The following is a 22,533-nucleotide window of genomic DNA, read 5'->3' on the forward strand; positions in this document are numbered from 1 at the left end:
TCTTCACTAACAACCTGCTCCAGACTGTCAAAGATATATTTATTTCGGTGTGGGATCTCTTTTTTGTTTTCTTTCTTTTTGTGTCCAGTTACCAGCCACAGCGCGTATTCGTGTTTAAACAGCATCAAGACAGAGAAAATGTTGTGACAATAGAATCAATGTTCAAATCATTTGATCATTGATTCTAGCTTTTCTACATCAAGCCATTCAGTCCTGTTTTATATTTTAGGGACAGGAGGAACTGCCACCCATATTCTGTTAAAATCCTTGAGGCTAGTAACCCAACCGTCTATTCTCAAGCATAATCCAATGTTATTTTAACGACTTTGTTTTGTCCATTTCTGGGTCTACTGCTGCCTCCTACAGCCATAAGTGTGATCCACTGTCTTCATCTGCACTATTTACCTCTTGCTTTTGATTAATTCCCCTAACCATCGGCTCCTGGATGATGATTATTGATTTCTCTTCAAATGTGTTTCCAGCGATCATCTCTTTGAGGAATGTCCGTGTTGTGTCGTCAAAGGCAGGGGTTAAAAGTTCATAAAAATCTCTTTAATCTCAGTAATTTCATTACACACTTGGAAACAGAACAGGCGTCTTTTAAAAGTGATTCATGCGTCCCAGAGGAAGCCGGTCATATTTCATCAGCTGCTATAATGATTTCACAGACCCTTTCTCCAGGGCTCCATCTACCCTGACCACGAGAACTATATCTCAATATAGCAAATCATAACTTTTAACATGCAGAAGGAGAGGTGTAAATGTACAGAGAATTAACCCATTTAACGCAGTATGAGATCTTCAGGATTTCTTGGTGAGATGGATTGTCATTGTATTGTGCACACTCTACAGTTTGCTTTATTAGAAGCTGCGACAGAGTGTAATACTGTAGGTGTTGTTTTCACCTTGGGAGTCTGTGTCTGCGTCATCGTTGAAAAATGTGCTCCTGGTGATAACTGCTTTGGCAGGATTTACTAAGGGATGCGTTTTAAAAAAAAAGTAATTTGCCAGGTGTTTAGCCTGTGGACATTGTAAGATGCAGCTATACAACTTTACAGGTGTGTGGATGAGACAAGAATGAAGATGGAACATGGGTGTAATACGAGCCAGAATCGCTTGATTTGGCGTCATGGTTGGCGTGATTCCATCGCACTAGTCTCTCGTTCTGTCTGCTTGAAGGTTTTATAAAGACGTGTCGAGAAAATGTACTCAGAATAATAGCTCCATGTGAGTATTTTGCATAAAGTAATGGATTTAAGGGTTGGTTGATTTGTCCTGTCCGCCCTACTCTTTGTGCACCATGCATGAGTCATCTTCATCTTAATAAAATATGTGCATTTTGCAAAAAAAGCACAAAGAAATAACGTGACATGTTTCCTTCAAGCACGCTCAAAAAGAACACAAATAGAATCCTGCATCTATTACTCGTTTGCATGTGTCGTGTTTGCATGTCAGTGTACATTCAGGCATGTGTAAATAAAAGGTGTGTTGAGATGAAGCTACACCTGTCAAAACAAAGGTCTAACATACCTGCATTTTGAATCTGCTGCCTCTGTGTAGTTAAAAGATCATCAGAAGCAGCTATCATGTTCAAGTTTTCCTCTGCAAGCCCAATTCAAATGTTACGTCTCCCTTTGATCCTTTGAATGTAATTGGAGTTGACTTTGAAGGTAGTCAGAGGAGAAGCCTAATGCTTTTAAATTCATTTAAAAAGCGAGGGAAACAGGCCTTTCTCGCTTGATAAGTGTGCAATGAATACACAATGACAGGGCCTTTTATTGTATTACCAGGCCAAGCTTGTGCTCCGGTTTATGTAATGCAGAGTGTGTATGTGTGCAGAGAAAGCCATCAGTTTAATTGTAATGAATGATATTTCACTGAATAGATGGTTTGATGTTATAGCCAAATTGATTAATTTATAGAAGTTCATTTGAGGTTTGCTGCCACAACTTAATTGCTGCAAATCTCATTTGTATTCTGTACATGTATACGAAAATGCCTTCTGTATCATAGTGTCTCTTCTTTTAGCAAAATCCTCTAAATAAATGTGTAAAGAGGAAGCTCGATGCTATAATCCTGAAGGGAGTTGATCCGAATAGCTTTCTTTAGGGTGTGAGGCTGCTGCCTATCCGCTCTAAATGTCTTATTCAGCCAGTAAACCAGATGGTATTTGCTGTGTACCTAGAAGCCTAATTATTAAAAAGCTAAAGTAAAACAATAATACTACTACTCCCCTACAGCGGTTGTAGTTAGTGTGGCTTGCCCGGGAACCCTGTCAGCAAAAATTCATGTAGTGTGCTTCAGTGCATTTCACCTCTGAAAATGACTTGTTTTTTTCTCTTGATGCCATTAAAAAAACTAACCAGTCATCAAACTGTGAGGGTCATTTTACAGGAGTGATGTCATGGAAATGTGGAAGTATGTGAACACTCTATTAGTTAACATTAATGTAACTCTGATATACTTCTTGTAGTACAGGGAGGGAGTATAACCGCTGTTTGGGCAGGCACTCAGAGTGTACACCTGCGGTGGTTGTCTATCCACTACTTCTACAGGGACGCTGTGGCCAATCTTTTAAATATTGATTTGTCGGGAAAGTGCTGGGACTCTTGCCAGTTTGTTAAACTGCAGGTCCATCACACAAGAGTTGCTGCTGTAAGGGACTGCAAGAGAGAGTGGGGGCACTTCAGGTCTGGGGGAAATACTGTTGGGCAGTGTACCTGCTGCCAAATGTGAGTAATTGCTAGAATACTGCACAGTGCACGGTCCCACACAAAAACACACACCGGTTGGCTTGCAGCGGTGTTTTGGCGTGACACTAACCAATGAGGCATCAGAGGGCTGCAGCATTGACCTGTATCGCGAGCATCTGTTGAACTAGCTGGGCAGGTCAGGGCGGTGACAAACAACAAGTTTGCAACTTGGACAGGAAGTTGCTCTGTTGTCCTTTGAGGTTGAAAGAGAAAGCGGTCAGGCAGTGAGGAGAGCAGGATCGGTAACAGTCGTCCCGCCCTTGTCTGCCCTCCTGGGCCTTTGTCCCCTTGGCCCATCTGGTACCACCTCAGCTGGTGGAAGCAGCGGGGGGGGGCTGCCGCCTGACTCTCTGTTGTGTGATTGAGCCAGACATCTTGTCAGATGAGGCTGCTCTGGTGTGTTGAAAGGCCTCTGACTGTCAGCTGTCACAGTGGAATATCAAAGACTCCCACACTGTCACACTTAGACGACAAAGACCGTGACTGCTGCCTGTCTGTCTGACCTGCCTTGGTAAAACAACCATCCGTCTCTAATGTGACATTTGTAGTCTGAAGTTAATACTACATTCTAGAAATTGTCTTGCTTTTGAAACAAATGCAGGATGTTAGGCTCTGACTTTTTCACAGGAATGAAAAACGGCATTAGTTAACCTGGGATTGCACTTATGCAATGATTGATGTTGCGTGAAAGCTGAAGATTAACCAACATTTCGCATTTGTATCAGCCGCAACAGAGACACTGTTATTTTCAACCATGTAAATGAGTGAGTTTGTGTGTGTGTGGACCTATTTTTGTCACTATGATATAGTTGTAACTGTGCAAGATCAATCAATCAAACAATGTTTATTTATATAGCCCAATATCTCAAATGTTACATTTGTCTCAGTGGACTTCACAGATTTAGTGACATTTAGTGACAGATGCAGTCACTAAACTGAACCGAGGTGTACTGTAGCAAAAGTCTAAATAAAGGTTGAGTTTGAAGTGTTCCTAGGGATCAACCAGGGATTTATTCCCCCCCTTAGAGTTGATGCCCTTTGTGTACGTCGCTGGCGTCACAAACCTTCACATTTGTGTAGGTGCCATTAGAATTAAGTTTGAGTTAATGTCTTACACCCAGACATAAACTTATGTCTGATGTTATAAATAAGCATGGAATAACAATTGATTATGAGAATGACAGAATTACCAGTCAATTCATATTCATCACAAAGCAGAGACCCACGAGGCAGGAGAAGAGTTTCTCTGAAGTGTGTATCGGTGATTGATCTGTTTACCTTTCTGATTCACTGAGGCAGAGCGCTGCAGACCTCTCTCTCTCCCACAGAGGTGTCGCCAAACAGACAAACAGACAAACCTCTCTTACCTCAGCGTCTCCAACACCAGGTCCCGGTGAAGACTCTCGACAGCTGTGCGGCCACCCGGCTGAACCAACGCCAGCCTGTTGTAGCCTGCTGGGATGTGGTTTCTTGTTGTGTGAGTATCGGGTCAGCAAAGAGAGTGAGTGGTGGTGGTGGTTCTGGAAGCCATAGCTGGGCTTTCTGGGCCTCTCTTCTGTGACGTGGGAGAGCAGGCAGCCAGGCAGAGCTATGCTGGCACATTTGGGATTTGCAGCTATCAGCAGGAGAGATCTGCACTGCAGAGTCTGCATGGGGAGGGAGGAGAGCGGAAGTGGGAAAAGCGCTGGTGGGGAGGCATGGCCTGTGGTGGGAGAGAAACTGGAAAACCGGCCAGATAAATCTCAACACCAATAGGAGTGCTACATCACCTTCTGGAAGTGGGATGTGTAATTACTACTCTCCCCATGTGCTCAGTGAACTAACACACTATAGACAGACAAAGGAGCATATAAGGTCGAGATTGATCTACTGTGCCAACAGTGGTGAAGAGACTGATTTGTCAACAGATTTTCACAGAGATGCAGGGGCGATTTTTCCCCTATATTGTTGATTAAGTATGAATTGAACACTTGATGCATGTTAGCTTCAGTTAAGCACAACTGGACATACACTTTGGTGAATACGTTTAGATGTTTTCACTTGTAAAGTAATCTCAAACAAAACCAAATCTAAATCTGTTTTAGTATTTAATTTAATTTTTAAGATATTTTAAAAACTGCATCTAATCAAACCAAAGATTGCATTGCAGGCCTTTCGTCGCAGCTATGTCTGACCTTGACAGATTACATTTGATGAGGAACTGATAAAGTAAAGAGCTTTCAGTGAATCATTTACCAATTACATAAGAAGACTCTTTTAGTCATGGTATGGCTTCAAGTGACATTAGTAAAGGAGCCTTCAAATCTCAGTCAGCCACTCTACTGACCCAACTCTCTCACTGATGAGTTCAGTGGTGCTCCATATTGTTCATCACTAGCAGTGAAGGTTGACACAGTATCATTAGTCACCGTAAGGCTCAAGGAGGTACTGTGTTGGCTTCAAATCCCTGAGTCAGCACGTCAGTGGATAACAAATGTATATATATTGATGCCTCTGGATAGATAATAGAAGCTTTGATTAATAATTTATACAAATGTGTTTCATTTAATAAAAGAGAGAATGTATTATGAGTATCATGCTAACAGCCTAATTGCAGAGTGTGAGCAGAATAATAAACGCTTAATGTTGTCATAACACAAAGTGTTTTCACATATGCCAGAGCTTGAAATGCTTAGCTGGGCCTCAGCGCTTCTCTATGAGCTGATTGGCTTGGCCCATCACTGCATTTGGAAGATTAAACTCTGCTGCAGTAAGCAGCAGTGGGCCAGGGCCACAGGATGTGGGACGGTGGCCCAGGAAGGACAGACTGGGCAGCGTGATCAAGACATGACCTTCAGAAAGACATGGAGGCTTTGAGGCTCAGAATAGAGAAACTTAACTCTCACCCTTGTACCCAAGACTTTGACAGACATCCTCATGCGTCTGTCTCTTTTCTTTTTGTCTTTGCTGATTCACCATTTTGTTGCAGGAACAGACAATGATCTTGAATCCTCTTTCATTGATGCCACATCTGTCTCGGAACTGTCAATTACTTTTTTCAGGAGTAGAAAGCATTTTTCAACATGCCCAAATAGTGAAGCATCATTTCATCTTAATTGCATCACAGAGAGCCAGGGGAAGCCGGGCATTAGCATGGGGGGGGTGATAGTCATCAGGGATGTTAATCTGTGATTTAATAGGACCACCTGGCAAGGTCAGAGGCATCTCCAGGAAGAATGAGTCTCTCATTGGGCGTGATGAATGCCCGTGAATAAAGCTATTTAACAAAATACGTAGCAAACCTTCATATAAAACAATAACGGTCCCTTTGACTTCACAGATCACATTAACATAAAGGCAGACAGTGCAATCAGTGCTAGGTTTATGGCAATAAGCTGACACAGGATAAGTGAAATAATACAAGTTTAATGTCTTATTTTTCACAGTGTAACCCCTACTTTAGATAGAATTATGCTTGTCCGGCAATGGCTTTTTGAAGCGCATTTTTTATTCCAGGCAGAGCTGTACAGTGCCGATAAAAAGGCAAAAGGCTCCCTGCGGCACATCATTACCCCTGAAAGCACCATTAGGGAGATCCCTCCATTTTAACTTGTTGAAGGGCAGGATACATGGTCCATGTTAAATAACCGTTATGAAACAGAATGTATGTCTGGCTTTTTGTTGGCTGTGCTGTCCCCTCTCTGCCCTGATTGTGAATGTGTCGCCTCATAGTTTTGTTTTCAGTGGTGACAGTAGAGCTGTAGGGTTTGTTAGGCTCAAATAAAATGATTTATTGAGGCAACTGATAATAGTGTCAGGGATCTTTGTTGTTGCCAAGTTATGTTCATTTGATCAATACTAAATATCACTGAGCGTTGGATAGTCTCGGGTAGGCTGTCTGCATACAGATCTGCTGAACGAAGGATGTATCTATTGTTGCATTGAGCTTTATAGCTTTTATGCTTCTGCACACTAGTTAACACAGCTTAAACTGAATTGTTTAAAGGAGAAAATAAGGCATGCATCCATAAGTATGTTCAATCACTCAAGGTAACAACATGACCTTGGTAAGTGAACCATCTTTAGAGCATGGTGGGTGTGGGTGAGTTGGACAGAAAATAGCACATCAGTTATTTGCTTCAATTCACACAATTATTAAAGAAGTATGGGAGCTATCAGGTTCTGACAGGAGCAATAGCCAAGTTAGGCGGTGCGTGCTCTGGCAAACACACACACACACACACACACACACACACACACACACACACACACACACACACACACACACACACACACACACACACACACACACACACACACACACACACACACACACACACACGTCATTGTAACTCACGAGGTAGAGAAGAGGTCGTCTTGGATTGGATGTCAGATCTGCCCTCTTTTGTCCTCTGTTTGGCTGCAGCCTGTCACACTTGATAACCACATTTTTTACTCAGATGTCTGATTGATTACCTTCAAGTTCAATTAAACTGTGAAAGAAGCTATTTTTAGCCAGAAAAAGACAGCAAGACATGGGTGACCTGAAGTCATTCACAGAGAAGAAAATGCTGTAAAAGCTCTCAGAACATATTTACTGCAAGAGATATTCAAGTAATTCCTACACATGTACAGTACATGTACAGTATAAAGCTAAACCATATTTTAAACATGACAACTTGGAAGAAATATAATAAATACATTGATAATTAATAATATATATTTTTTTGAAATGGGTTTGAAAATGGTTATTTTGATAACCCTAAAGGATAACTCCCTCTGCTGAAGAAATATAGAAATAAATCACCCTGATTTAGATTTGTTTTAGTTATCAGTGTTTATCTGTCACACTAACATGCATGTGTCCGTCTTTTAGGAGAAGACCACATCAGGGACAGTGTGGTGGGCCCCACAGACACACAGGCCGCGGGCGTTGTGGCCGGAGCAGAGTCGAGCTCCAGCAAACGGAAGCTGCACTGCTGCATCAGAGTAACAACCGTACAGGTGAGCAAGGCCCTGTGGGGAGTCGCCATGGTGATGTGTGTATGCTGCTCCTGGGCAGGCTCCACCCAGCTGGCCAAGCTGACCTTTAAGCAGTTCGACGCCCCCTTCACCCTCACCTGGTTCGCCACCAGCTGGAACTCCCTCTTCTTCCCACTCTACTACATCGGCCATCTGTGTAAGAGTCCAGAGAGGCAGACGCCCAGACAGAGATTCAGGTGAGGAGCAATTACAATATTCTTACATTTCACTTTAAACAGAGATGATATATAACACATAAGAAATAATAACCTACAAAGTGAGACAAAGAAAGCAAATAGGGTTTGATTTGGCTTCTCTTAAAAGGAGCTGTTCCAGAGTCAAGCACAAGCAGCCAGGAGTCTTAGGTCAGAGGTCTCTACATTTCCTTTGAAAGAATGCCTTTATTTAAAAAGTAAAATGTTAGAATCAATCTCAAAAACCCACAGGGTGTCAGTGGATACAAGCTTAAACTGGGGAAGATATCTGGGATTTAGAGGAACAGGGTGTAATGGTAATGATTTGATTGGCCAGTTAGATTGAGCAATTTCATTGGGCCATTGGAATCCTATCATTTGATTGGTCCATTAGATCAAGTTCATCGTCTATAAATCTTATTGTCTTTTCATAGCGACACATACTGGCAGCAGGAAGTCAGCCTAATGTGAGAAACATCATCAGATTGACATGAAAACGACATTATGTTGTTGAAGCAGACAAAGAAAGTAATTTGTGTTGTCAACACAGAGAAACATTGTGTTCTCAAGCGCCACATACAGGGCCGTGGGAAGTAGGGGTGCTGAGGGTGCTGCAGCACCCCCTGGTGGAGGACAGGGGATCTGCACTTCCACAAGATTAAATACAAATATAATTTAAAAAAAAACGAATTTTCAGCCTTGATGTAACAACATTCATAATTAAGTAAAGATAACACCCTTTTAACCCCGGTTACATTTTCCATTTGCCCTGTACGATGGGCGCTGTAGTGATGAAAGTGGGGGATGTTGGCTTATCAGGCGCCCGCAACTCACAGCCAAAGTGAGAGAGATAGAGAGAGGGGATACCGTGGGGATATCGCGGGGATACCGCGGGGATACCGCGGTACCGGCGGGGATTGTTGTTAGCTTCTGCTAGGCCAACGGATATAAGAAGCCGTTTCTACAATAATATGGAGGGAGAGTTCTGTCCTGTCAGACTGAGAGGCTCAGTGAGGTAAACGACTGAGTGTTTAGATAGTTCACTTTAGTCTAAGTTATCTGAGTGAGTCTCAAACGTTTTGATCACAATTTATGTATACATATATTTCCAAGGCACTCCTTTATAATTATTAGGACAAATAAAAACAGGTTTGAAATCATTCCAATGTATACTATAGGACAGTAAACCAAAAATATCGTTTAAAACTGGAGAGATTAAAAAATATGCATAAATAAATAAATAAATGTTAACTGGTAAAATAAGATATGAATGAACAACACAAATAAAATAAGTTACATTTATTTGTTATTGGCTATGGTAGGTTATTGGAAATGTTCACATATTTGATTAATAAAATGCAAACCGATCTTTTTCATATGGGTGTTTAGAGTTGTACCCCCTAGATCAGTCTCTAGTAATTGGGCGCTCAAAGTGCACAAGATTGAAGCATTTTACTTTAAAATGTTAAAAAAATCTTCCCGGGGGGAGGGCACCCCCGAACCCCCCTAAAGGATGTGAAATCCACCCCCCAATTAAAACATGTTATAATACTAAATACATTTGAAGCCTTTTATATAAGCTGTCCACCATGTCAATATGTTTCTCTTTTTGTAGTGTATTGGTCTTTTGTAGAGGTTTTTCATTGCCAGCTAAAATCTTGCCTATAGGGCAGCACATTGGTCAGAACCAGCCCTGGTGTCATTCCCACAGCACCCCCCATTTGAAACATGTTCCCACGGCTATGGCCACATAGCATACAAAGGAGGCGAACAAGATTCCATATGTGTATTTTCCAGTGCATCACACTCCATACAGGAACTTATGTTTACTTGCAATGTTCGCCCATCAGAGAGATGCACGGCAGCATCCATGGATGTCCCACCAGTACCCCCGACTCACATGGATGTGTTAGGACCCGTTATCGCTGCCTGCAGCTGTAACCACACTGGATGTGCTGAGGATTTTCACACCAAGCTGAGAAATGTAGAGTAGGAGTTGACATTTGTAATAGCTGTCCTGTCTCTTTATATAAAGTGTAGCTGTGACTTTATGATCCACTAGAAGCTAAATTACCGTCCTCAGCACAGTTGTAGAGTTTCCAAAATCAATGCAGATTACGGGTCTCATGAGTGCAACAGTACGGCAGAAACAAAGCCACAAACTGTCAGTGGTTGTGATTTAAAAGTGGCGTATCTAGTGTCTGTAATGAAATGATGATATACTTTGATGCGATTGTCACTGAATCGGTGTGTTTATAAAGGGGGAGTGTGTTTTACTGCTGACTCAGCTTCCTGGATCTGATTCATAACAATGCTGCTCCACAGTTTCCAGCCTGTCACTCCTCCAGATTTTGCTGCTTCATCATCCTCACAGCAGTGTAAACGGTGTAACTCAAAAGCACAATCAAAATGTCAAAAACGCATTCATCTTATAGTTTGACTAAGGTAGGGAGGGGGGGGGAGTTCTTCTTGGCATCACAGCAGAGTGATGCAGCAGAACGTCTTATTGGGTGGAACAGTTCAAAAATATATTTATGGAGAGAACATGACCACAAAGAAGTATTTTAATACTGATACCTAATGTCACGCTTTGGTTCATCCTTCTCGTTACACAGTGTGAAATTTTGAATGTCAGGCTGAAGCTTAAGAATGTCTGCTTTTATTTAAGGACATGTTCATCCATTTCATTATTTGAAACGTACATCTTCTTGTGTGTGGTTCAGACTTTTCCAGGCAGGGATTAATTCCAGACTGAAGCTGGAATTTTGTATAATATCCACTGAAAAACTAAACTACGTACAGCACATTAAGTTAAATCACTTCTTCAAGACCACAACATATCACCAGTTTGACGGTTTATTGTTGTTTCTCAGTTTTATATAATAAAGTCATATATACAATCTCATATATGTATATTGTTATACTGTATACATACAAATATACAACAATATTATGTAGGCCCTTTATGTACTTAAAATATATTGATATGTTTGAGCTTACAACTGGCAAAGACGAGTCATATAAAAGTTAGTTTCAGAAATATTTAACTTTAATGCCTTGTGGCAGATCCAATTATATTTGTTAATATTGACTTAATTCTCCTGTTCCCTCATGCACTGCGATGAAACTTTTATTTTGATTTGATTTACTTTTGAAATTAGGAAATATTTCACACTCTCATCACTGATTAAAGTCTTTGGTCTCTCTGGTATCATATGTTCACAGAGAGCTGTTTGTGTTCATAAATATTGATCAAAGTCCCAGTCCGTTATAACACGAATCAACTCCATTTCCAATATTCTAACACTGAGCCTCTGCATTATCTTTCTGCACAGGGAGTGCAGTAGGTTTTTCGGGGATGACGGGCTTACACCCAAGGTGTTTTTCACCAAGGTGGCTCCCTTTGGCCTGCTGTGGATCCTCACCAACTACCTGTACCTGCAGGCCCTCAGGAAGATCAACACAACAGACGCCTCGGCGCTCTTCTGTTGTAACAAGGCCTTCGTCTTCCTGCTGTCTTGGATTGTACTTAGAGACCGCTTCATGGGGGTCAGGGTGAGTACACCTGCCTGTATTTGTGTGTATATAGAGTCAAGCAAAGGTCACAAACAGCAAGTTAAACATGTTTTGCTCTCCTGGCATCACCTCTACCCGTAATAAACAACATAATAACAAACAAAACAAGCAACTGTAAAGACAGTCATTTGTATAATGTAATGGCTACAACAGGAAGTGATAATATATTTTAATTGAGTGTCTGATCATCCTTGCTTTCGCTAACAATAAAAGTCTCAAACATGGCTGGGATTTAAGCGTGGCCAGTGCCACAATATTGAATTTATTTTTAGATGTACAGTATGTCAACCAAATATCGACTTTTTCGCCTAATCGCCTAGTCAACCCTCAGATTAATCCAGGGGTCGGCAACCCCTGGCACGCGTGCCATAACCAGTGGCACACTAGGAATAAGTGGAATAAGTGTGCAATAATATTTAAATTGTATTTTCGGATCCTGAACGAGACCGCTGCCAGAGCGCGTCTACCTGCAGAAGGAAGCCATGCACGCAACGCAGCCCCGCTCTGTTTATCTCCAGGTGACTTTCTGCTGCTTTCCTCCGTGGTGCAGTGCTGATCGTTTCACCACGGAGGAAAGCACTTCACAAATTGCAGTAGGCCTTCCCATAAGGAGCTGTACAAATGCCGCAGTTTTTGCGTGGCTGTGTCTTTAGTTGAAAGCCCAGTGGCGATCTGCTCATCGAAATAATATGCTACAAAGGGGCGGACTGGCCATCTGTGTGTTGAACTTTCCTGTCGGCTCCCAGACCGTAGTCGAGGAGGGCAGAAGCAACAAGCTTCAGGTTCAATAACCCACTTTAGCTTAAATGACTGGAGAGAGGCGAGCTCTTCTTGGGAGGACGTTGCATTTATTTAGCTGTTCTTCTGTTTCACAAAATACATCACAGACCTCTGTTTTTCTGCTTCCTCGTTTCACTTCCAGAAACATACACACGTTCCCTCACTGTCGCTCTGCCATCCACACGCAAACATGCACAAGCCACACCCTGTCTCTCTCTCTCTCTCTCTTAAAGGGACAGCGATCTCATCTCACTCTGCATGACCCTAATATCATAACATGTGTGTTCTGGAGAATCACAGAACGGACGATTGTCCTTATTATTATGCCGTTTAAACCATAAACCAGCGGCTCCCCCCCCCCCCCTCGTTGATAATTCTCGATCGTCGGCACGCTGATAACAATTTTTAAATGGCACTTCATATCAAAAAGGTTGCCGACCCCTGGGTTAATCTAATGACACATTGGAAAGGTCAAGACCATCAACATAAACAATTGAATTGAATATTGTTGTGTATGTGTCTGTGCTTCTATTATTATTTGCATTAAATCTTTGATGAGTCAATATTGTCCAATAACCTACGAAATTGTCAGGTAAAGGCTTGCTGTATGCTGGATAGGATGAGATGACCTTCATTTGCCTTAAGGCTTCTTATCGTGCCTCTCAGAAAGAGGTCCAGAATTTCCTCTAGGCATTAATGGTGGAGTCTGGATTCAAATGTCGTGTATCTATCAACTCTATTTTTAACTAAAGATCACTTGTAATGCCAAGACCTCCGTGTATATAGCTCCCAAAGTGTTGAAAAAAATGTTGTTCTTCTGACCGAACACACTACGGTCCAGTAGAGAGCATGTTACCTGTGTGACAACGTGATTTCCCACCAGTGATCGCTGTGTCATTCAAATGTTCCTCCTGAGTGTGTTTGTCACTGATTGTGTCTGGATTGCTAGAAAGAAGCAGAGGAGTGAGGGTTTAGCTTTTATGGATTGAGGAATCTCCCGCTCTCTCCGCCCCCTCAGATGTTTTCATATCTGCAGCCGTCCTGCAGAATGGCTTTCCCCTCATTTTTTTCTCCTTTATACTCACTCACCACCCCGGCTATCCCTCGTGCGTGCCCCAAACTCCCAACCCCCATTATCTGCGATGAAAGGCCTCAGTAAGAGACAAGTACTGTTATAATCCTGCTTCTCGCTCTCTCACACCCCCAGCTTCTCTCTCTCTCTCCCTCCCTCTCCATCTTGGTGGTGGGGATTGCGGTGTTTGAATGTCTGCAGCAATGCAGGGGATCTTGGACGACTTTGTCATGAAAGTGAAGGAGGGGAGAGAGAAAGACGGGGGATACTAAATCATCTTTAATAAACAGCGATATTAAATTGCTTAAGTGATATAAACAAATAAAGATGTCTGTGTTTGGAGGCAAAGTCATGATGAAGGTCATGAAACTAATAAAAGAGCTTTTGAGCTGATGTGTGCCATGAATTTGGATGTATCAGTTGTAAAGGAGGGATAAGAGGATTCAGCCTAGTCATTATTACTACACCAATACAAATCCTATCTCAATGTGCAGGTGTCGTAATGTTTTTCCCCCCCTTTGATCCTCACATTGTGCTGAAACATTTCAAGAAACTAAAGCACTAACACATGGAGGGCGCTGACCTTGTAAGCACCCTTCACAGGAAATGGTGAAGCACTGACTGACGGGGCAGCATTCCTTGCAGAAAGAGCCATTGTTCCAGAGGTGCCCAAGGACTTTTGCAAAGCAAAAACACACGGCTCATTTATCTTCCTGACACCTCTTTAACGCAGGGCTAATACACTGGTCTGTGGCATGTCCCTTACGCTGTTCTTTCGCCGAACACACACACATTCAAAGACAAATGCTCTAAGTTTAATAGTTGAACGATTTTGGTCTGTATTCTTCAAGGCTGGTTGAGAGCGAGATGAAACTGATGCTCTGGTGATGTTTGGATGGTCTGACAATCTCAGAGGCAGGGAGCGGGAAGTGGGCGTGAGGGGGGGGTGGGGGGGTGGGGGGGTGGATCAAGTGGGGGGTTGGATCAAGTGGGGGGGATTGGTCTGTAAACATGATGGCAGTGTAGCAAAAATCAATGGCAGACAATCAACACTACAGAAGCTGCCTGTCCTGTGTTGGAACGCTTGCTCTGTTCAGAGGTGGAAGATGATCCTCTGCTAAAATATCAATACAGTATGCGTACAAAAATTACATTAAAAAAAAAAAATGGAACATTTAATTCAGTAGCTCTTACATACACCAACCTCTCCAGGTTCATCCCTATCTATATTTTAAAGGTTTTTACAGAGGGGTCTGCTCATATATTAATCATAGCCTGATTTTATATAACGTTTAATTCTAAAAAAAAACTATAATTTCTGTTTGCCATTGACTTGATTTTCTGATTCCTGGTACAAAGAGAATTTCTCTCTGTTAAAACATTTTACTTTTTAACCTGGCTTCATCTAATAACTTAAATGTGTCAATTTTCTGGTGTAAAAAGTATATATTCTTCAGACTGTAAGTGGAGTTCAAGTATTAAGTAGCATTGAATAGAAATACTCTGTACTCTATGTACTATTATTCCGCCACTGTAAACACCAAATGAGCAGTCTGCTGATGACTATAAAATAAAAACGAATTATATCATTATGAGCCTTGTCCCGTGATGCTTCTGCAGTGATTCACAATGTGCCATGTGTGCCTGCTGTGTTCCTGCACGGCGATAAAGGCTCGGGCGTCTTTATCGCCTCACTGCGAGCAGCGTGTTGCCCATCCGTCATCCGCTGATGTTCCTCCTCCTCTCCACAGATAGTAGCTGCTATCTTGGCCATAGCAGGCATTGTGATGATGACCTACGCTGATGGATTCCACAGCCACTCGGTCATCGGCATCACGTTGGTCGTGGCCTCTGCTTCGATGTCAGCGCTATATAAGGTATTTCTTTGTAAAGACACTAACCTTATGTCCGTCCATAAACCTCGCCTTTATTTGCAATGGTTCAAAACATGTAGAAATAGCTAAACGTATGTATGAATAGTGATGTCTTATATAAGACATCCTGGACTAGCTCCCTGCTGCTTATGTAACCAGGTGGCAGAAGACAGGAGGGGATTATGAAATAAGGCTCAGATGACAGAAGCTGGTGTTATGTGAGCGTTTGGTTGCCGGCCTTGGGTTGCTATGTTCCGATCAAAGATGTTTCGGGTCAGATATATTTTGACAGAGCTCTGGTCTCCTCTGCCCTTCTGTCTGTGTTGCCTAATGTGATAAACAGACAGCCGCGGCCCGCTGCCAGAAAACATGGCAGCTAGTTGGCAGGCGCACCCCTCTGCAATATCCCTCTGCTCTTAAAGGGGGCGGATTCAATGCATTCATGACCCTCCTCCCTTGATGTCCTCAGGTGCTCTTCAAGATGGTCCTGGGCAGTGCCAAATTCGGAGAGGCTGCACTCTTTCTTAGCATCGTTGGAAGCGCCAACTTTGTTTTCATCAGCTTCGTGCCGCTCATCCTGTATTTCACTCACGTGGAGTACATTGACTCACCTGGAGAGATCCCCTGGGCTTGCTTCTGCGGGGTTGCAGGCCTGATGTTTGGTACGGAAAGATGACATATGAAGCACACATCTTATACTGCAATGATTATGCAACCCATAAATATCCTTTTGAAAGTTTTATGATTTCATAAGCTAATGTTGTTGTCTGCTGTTACTCTGTGCTTCTTCCCACAGCTTTCAACGTCCTGTTGAACTTTGGCGTCGCGATAACATACCCAACATTAATATCTCTTGGCATCGTCCTAAGTGTTCCTGTAAATGCCAGTAAGTCTCTTGGCTCTTCTCCCAGACTTAACTTTTTAAAACCAGCCACCATTTTAAAAAGAAAGGAAATCACACTAAAATGTATCATCTATATTTGGTGGAGAGTAGAACTTATATTCACATTTGTTTTCTTATCATTGTAAACTGTAATATTTTCTTTGAAAAACACATTATTCATGGTGATTGACATTCCCCTTCTGCATATGCATTGTTGACATTATTTCAATCGATTAGTGTTTGTTAGTTAAAGTTATTGGTATCAAAGTATCAGACTTTGACTACACAATTATTGTGGCCCAAATAATTAACCATATTAATGCAATATCCGTAGAAAATGTGAAGGAATAAAAGGCTTTCAGTCATATTTATCTTTGTTGTTTTTGGTGCTGTCTCTTCTTACCAATTCATCTAATTTATTTCTTAAAATGTTTTTAAGTTTAGTGAGGTTAAGAGAGAGTCTGTAACCATAACTTTATAAAAGTGTACAAAAAGAACAATGGATATACATTTCTTCATATGTTCTTACTGACACGTGCTTCTCCTTTTACAGTGGTGGACCTCTACACATGTGAAATTAATTTCAACACAGTGCGCCTCATTGCTGTGTTCATCATCTGCCTGGGGTTCCTCATGCTGCTGCTACCGGAGGACTGGGACCAGTGCATCATCCAGCTCAGCACGAAGCTGCGCAAGAGAGACGAGCCAGCAGAGGGCAGCGCTGAGGCGGGCGCCACCACCGGGCTCAACTGGAGAGGGAGAGCCAGGACCTCCATGTCAACATTTGCACATTAAAGACGTCAGGACATTTGATCTGCCCTCTTTTTCATGAAGCTCCCTGGATGGAAAAAAGTGTTTTAGACTGCCCTCTGATCAGTAACACTTCGGTCAAGGGGGGAGATGCAGGAATGTGAGAATCATTCATTTGATGTCCTTTCCACTCACGAGTTGTCAAAGTTGGTGCATGGACAATGTTTATTGTAACACAAAAGATTATCAGGTATAACTGATTAAGTCACGTATTAATTTGGCTGTACCTCTTAATCAATCCATGGATTCTCTACATCCTTGCACCTGGGAAGACTTGCCAACTTGCCTGATATTATCAGTTCCGAGCAAAAAAGCAACCTTTTTGGAGGCAGGCCTAACACCGTGTGGACTTGCTGTCTTTAACATTTACACACCTTTGAGATCCAAAGAAGAATGCCTAAAATGCTGAATGCCTGAAAACAAAAAGTGAGGCAAACTGTGTGTAAACTCTATGACAAATACCTGCCTTTGGTGCACTGTACATAGCTGTGTCATACTGTTCATGTCGGTGAGCTGTGGACCCAATGGGCTCATCTGGTGTGAGAGGACCTGTCTGAAAACCTGAGGATCAATCTGAGACAGAGAAGAAGTGTGTCTCTGTTCATCCTGAGAAAAGAGGTCAGGTCCGATTTAACCACACTGATTGGCCCCCTGTGGTCATATGCTTTCCTGGGGCTAACCCCTCCTCTGTCAAAGCTGACACTCATTGCTCAGGCCCACAGTTAAGGCACGAGAGATCCAAAACCAGTTTTTGATGCGTTAGATGGTTCATCTTTGTGCTTTCAGTCCATCCATAAAGCACCTGCTTTGCATTTTCTGTTGCAGAGTTACTGACAATAAATAGTTTACTAATCAAGCAATACACATGTATTTACAGGACATGTACTGGCATCCAAATAATATTCAGATGTGTTTTTTAAACCGTCTATTTGCTGTTCAAACTATTAACTGTCCTATTTTCACAATGAATGCTTCAGGTACTTATCTTTGGATGGACTAAAAGCACTAACAGCTTATAATATATATATAAAACAAGACTCCCCCTTAGAATTACCCTTTTAATAACTCTGAACGCCAACCATAGCTATCACTTAGCCTCCCTTTGAATTCATATCACATTTCCAGACGTATATGCACATAAACTAATCGACGACAATTATTATTTCATTGTGACATTTTATAGAAAACTCTGAAAATAACAGACAGATGAAAACTGTCTCAATGTGGTTTATGGAGAGGTGTGCTGACACATGACAATGGCTCCCTTTTTTGTCCACCTCTGCTCTTTCAAAAATGAAATGTTGTATCTGTATCCATCAATCACACTTCTGAGGCGAGATAAACCACAGAGCGACCGAGGCACACACCTGGTAATGCGACTGGTGGAACCTCTGCCTTCTTGTGAATGTATGAACATCACTCGTCCACACATGCTCGCTACGTGCCATCTACTTTCTACAGCACCATCACTGACCACTGCAGAGAGACTCTTTATTACTACCCTTCTTGTACCCATCTCAGTTTTTTTTGGAGCAAACTCTTGACTCATCGAACAGGACTTTTTATATTTTTGTTGCACTTACGTTGAGGGGACAGTGGGAGAAATCTGCAGGACGAGCATGCACATAGTGTATAAGCAGATACAGCTGAAGGTCACTTCACTGCCTTTCTGTTTTGCAATACAATACATTAGCACTGTTTCCCATTGTCATGCTCTATGACAATAATTTATAATATTGTATTCCTCTGGAATTATTGCTAGACATTAATGTAAACCTTTGTAAGGAATGATACATTTTACACTGAGATGCAACATATGATTATCACATTTGAGGAAGAAATATCTAGAGCGTCAATAAATGATGGGTTAATTGAATCTAATGTTGAGTGTCTTCAAGTGTAATCACATGTACTATATAAAATATTTCTTTTCAATACATTTCACTGTCCAGGTTTGTTTTCTCAGGAGTGTTGTAATACTGTGCTTACAGATCACTAGTAATGTTCAAAGGCAACATGACAAGTTATATTTGAAGTAATGAAGCACAAACGATTAGCCGATTAAATAATCAATATAAACCAATTTTGATGATTGTCATCATATTTCAATGCAAAATACAAAAATAAGCTGAATTTAGCTTTTACATGGGGTAAATGTGCATCTTTTCATTCTCTGATAGCAAACTTAAACTTTTGGGGTTTCTGAATGTTGAGCAGAAAACATTATACATTTAAATATACTTTTTGATATTGTTTTCCCATCTGAATTCAGTGATTAATCATTTTGGTGAATTACAGAAAAATAATAAGCTACTATTTTCATAACCCATTAACCAATATTCTTTTATTTAGAAAAAATGTCAAAAGAATCATAGATGTAACATTTTCAAAAATGGTCACATTTTATTGCCCGAATGATTTGACAGTTGACTTAGAAAAATATGTAATTGTTGAACAGCATCAGCGTTTTTAACTCTAACAAACATCATGCTCCACTCTGACTGTAATCTGTCCGTAGAAGAAAGTGGCCTGCCGCTCCTTGGTTAGAGCGGAGTACGGTAATCTGCTGCCCTCTTGTGGCCGAGAGGGGACCTGCAGGCAGTCCACCCTCCCCTCCCCACCAGCACCTTGCCACACAGAGCAACAAGGAAGGGTATTTTCAGGGTGACACACTTTGCATGGATGCTCTTCTGAGGGATGTTTGAAGTCAGCGCAGACAGTGAAAACGGAAGAATAATTGGAGTCATCACCAGAGCTGGAAGTTGGACCAGGATGGATAGTGGACAGAGTGCAGGGGTCGCTGCTCCTGCCGTCCTCCCCCTCTGCCCTGACCCCTCCTCCCCTGCCCACCACACTTCCCAATCGGGCTCTTACTTTTTGCCTCAGTCCCTGAAGAGCGCCCTGGAAGCGTTGGCTGAGCAGAGCGTACAGCAGTGGGTTAATGTCAGAGTTCAGCAGCACCAGCCAGTACGAAAAGGTGACCGCAGTGGGGGGGACGAGTTTGGACTGGCCTGATATTGCCGTTTCTGTGGCCTGAATCAGGGCCACGCCCATGTAAGGTGTCCAGCAGAGGAAGAAGGCTGCGATAACCAGGAAAAGACGAACCAATCCATGGTGGCTTTGGTTCTGCTGTGAGTTCTGCTGTGAGTTCTGCAGCGGGGGCTGGGAGGCGCTCTGGGCCAGGAAAGAGAAGAGACGTCTTGCTGAAGGGTTATTCTGCTTTGTGTTAGCATCAGGGCTGATATAAGTCCCCTCTTCTCTGCTGACCTCAGAAACAAACTGCCCACTCACATGATAAATGAGTCGGGAGGGGCCGTGAAGACTCCCACAGTGCTGGTGATTCGATGAGTCCCCATCAAAAGCAGAGTTTGAGTTCCTGCTGCGCTGCACAGAGTCCTCCAGGGTGTGAATCCTCCTGGCATGGCTGCGTGCCACCTTGACGATGTTCACGTAGCAGAAGAGGATGACCACGGCCGGGATGACGTAGGACAGAGCAGCCATGAAGGCAGTGTAGCTGGGACTGCTCTTCCAGTTTACTGCACAGCTGAACATGGGAACCACATAGCTGACGGAGCTCCAGCCCAGCAGGGGGGGACAACTGGTGACCAGAGCCTGCAGCCAGATCCACAGGACCACAGCGCAGATCCTCCACACGGTGCAGCGGGAGTTGTAGCGCAGGCAGTCCATGATGGAGTGGTAGCGGTCCAGGGCGATGGCTGCTAATGTCAGAACAGAAGCTGTGCAGTACACAGAGGAGGTGTAACCCACGTACAGGCAGAGGTCCTGTCAGACAGGAGAGAGAGAGAGATCTTATCATATGCCACTCACTGATTCAAAGAAAAATAGGTGTTATGACATAAGAGGTCAGATTAAGGTAATGTAAATAGTATTAGACAGAGGTGACGTACATTACAATTTTCCCATCCACGGTTTACGATGGACAAAGCAACAAACGGCATCACTCCGACGCCCACCAGGAGGTCACTGATGGCCAGGTTCATAATCAGAACTGACGTCACCGAGTGGAGAGTCTTGGTTGCAGCCACAATAACAATGACAAGAATATTACCTACAGAGATACAACAGACACACACAATGACACAGAGGTCAGACTGGGTGGATGTAGACCACACAACCATATTTTTCTATGATCTGCAAAAGTTGAATATGAAACATTTAAAGAAAACCACAAAAATAAATTATAATTATGAACAGCACTGCTAATGGTGGTAAGTTAACAGAACAGTCATGCAAGTAACTTTGATTAAATATGAACATCTAACTATATAACTATATCTAACTTTATACACAGATATTAATTTGTTCAGGCATATGATATTTCTGACACCAAAATACAGCATGATACAGCTTAAAGCATTGTAAATGTACACAATAGGGAAACATATTCAACATCTATTCTCATTACTTATTATATATATATTTGTTATTGTTATATTTTCATGGATCTTACTTTTCCAAAAGCCTTCAGTTTTACAGTTTTGAATGTCGACTAAATCAACAATAAAAAGGTCATAGATTTTCTGATATTTTAGATTTTAATGACTCATCAAGCCATGCAGTCCTACATTTTAATAAATGTATTAATGCATGTTCATAATTTTTAATACATTTATTAAAATGTACGACTGCATGGCTTAAAATGAATTTGAGAGATTTAAAAGTTAGACCCATTTTGCTTGATTTAGGATGTATCCCAAATAAAGAAAAATGGTTCTAACTTTTAAATAAACCATTTAGTTTCAAATGTCAATGACATTTAAGCAATAAACACAATTGCAATGGTCCATTAGAGATACTTTGTATTTTGAATACAGAAATACAAAACAAAGCCCTGCAAATGTCAGCCAAAGGTTTATTTCACAACCTGGCAACCCGGAAAATCCCTTTTATAAATGGCTTAAAACTAGTCAAAGTACGTAATATGTCCCGTAAAATTAAAGGAATTTGATCTGAAATCAGTTGACGCATGATATGGATAATTTTCCATTCATGCAACCATTAAATGGAGGTGCTGGAACATTCTTTAATGTGTAAGATACGTGCTTTTGCAAACAATACGTTTCTTATCAGCAACTTTACGCGGGATATTGTGTTTAAATAAGTAGAGTGCGATAACATCAGTAACATTTTGTTGATGCTCTTATAAAAATAAAATCTAAAAGTCAGCAGGTGAATTATGTAGGCCTACCTGTTACGGCTCCAACACACATGAGCACCATGAGGATCTCCAGCAGCAGCTGGGTCCTCGCGGACAGGCCGGCTCCCGCAGCCTCTGCCCGGCTCGCGTTGGCCGCTGCCGCCTGCACGAGCACCGACCAGGAGCCGCCCAGGTTCTCCATGTCCCACCCGAAGACAGCTGCCATCCTCACATCATGAGTCACGTAAAAGCGTAAACTTGACGGAAAAAGAAATGATTCAACTCCATCTGCTGCTCGGACGGTCTCCAGGTGAACCAGCTCCTCTGCTCTTTTAATGGGAGGGAGGGTGAACAGCACCTCCTGTGCCTTATTAACCCCTTCAGTTTCCTTTGCTGATGCAATCTCTAACCACAATACATTTAGAAAAACAG

At 42.1% G+C, this 22,533-nt stretch overlaps 2 protein-coding genes across 5 annotated transcripts in view; one reads left to right on the plus strand and one right to left on the minus strand.

Annotated features, from left to right (window-relative positions):
• slc35f3b (solute carrier family 35 member F3b) overlaps positions 1–18,882 on the plus strand; it is a 71,915-nt gene extending 53,033 nt beyond the window's left edge. For 2 of the 3 annotated variants that reach the window (XM_079688310.1, XM_079688308.1), the window contains 6 exons: positions 7,609–7,951; positions 11,284–11,503; positions 15,128–15,253; positions 15,720–15,912; positions 16,047–16,136; positions 16,687–18,882. In XM_079688310.1, coding sequence (XP_079544436.1) covers positions 7,609–7,951; positions 11,284–11,503; positions 15,128–15,253; positions 15,720–15,912; positions 16,047–16,136; positions 16,687–16,928 — 1,214 coding nt within the window. In that variant the 3' untranslated portion in view covers positions 16,929–18,882. Of the gene's footprint in view, positions 1–3,747; positions 4,231–7,608; positions 7,952–11,283; positions 11,504–15,127; positions 15,254–15,719; positions 15,913–16,046; positions 16,137–16,686 lie in introns of those variants that run through there. The other variant, XM_079688309.1, reaches the window with a different exon arrangement.
• A 439-nt stretch (positions 18,883–19,321) lies between these two features.
• On the minus strand, positions 19,322–22,446 carry LOC307043845 (5-hydroxytryptamine receptor 1D). Of its 2 annotated transcripts, none has more exons than XM_079688731.1 (3): positions 22,153–22,446; positions 20,852–21,012; positions 19,322–20,726 (listed from the first exon to the last, which is right to left on the minus strand). In XM_079688731.1, the coding sequence occupies exons 1-3, from the start codon at positions 22,325–22,327 to the stop codon at positions 19,419–19,421; spliced, it is 1,644 nt and encodes a 547-aa protein (XP_079544857.1). In that variant the 5' UTR covers positions 22,328–22,446; the 3' UTR covers positions 19,322–19,418. The 2 variants fall into 2 exon arrangements, with proteins under 2 accessions (XP_079544857.1, XP_079544858.1); XM_079688732.1 differs by having other exon boundaries at positions 20,852–20,974; positions 22,153–22,293.
• Between the last annotated feature and the right edge of the window lie 87 nt (positions 22,447–22,533).

Source organism: Notothenia rossii (genome assembly GCF_949606895.1).
Source record: "Notothenia rossii genome assembly, chromosome: 6".
NCBI classification, from domain to species: Eukaryota; Metazoa; Chordata; class Actinopteri; order Perciformes; family Nototheniidae; genus Notothenia; species Notothenia rossii.

Excerpts from the sequence above, each read along its gene's own strand:
- LOC307043845 (XM_079688731.1), bottom strand. The coding sequence starts at position 22,327 with ATGGCAGCTGTCTTCGGGTGGGACATGGAGAACCTGGGCGGCTCCTGG. Across the intron at positions 21,013-22,152 it reads GTGTGTTGGAGCCGTAACAG|GTAATATTCTTGTCATTGTT; the intron begins GTAGGCCTACAT and ends GTATCTCTGTAG. Across the intron at positions 20,727-20,851 it reads GTGGATGGGAAAATTGTAAT|GACCTCTGCCTGTACGTGGG; the intron begins GTACGTCACCTC and ends CCTGTCTGACAG.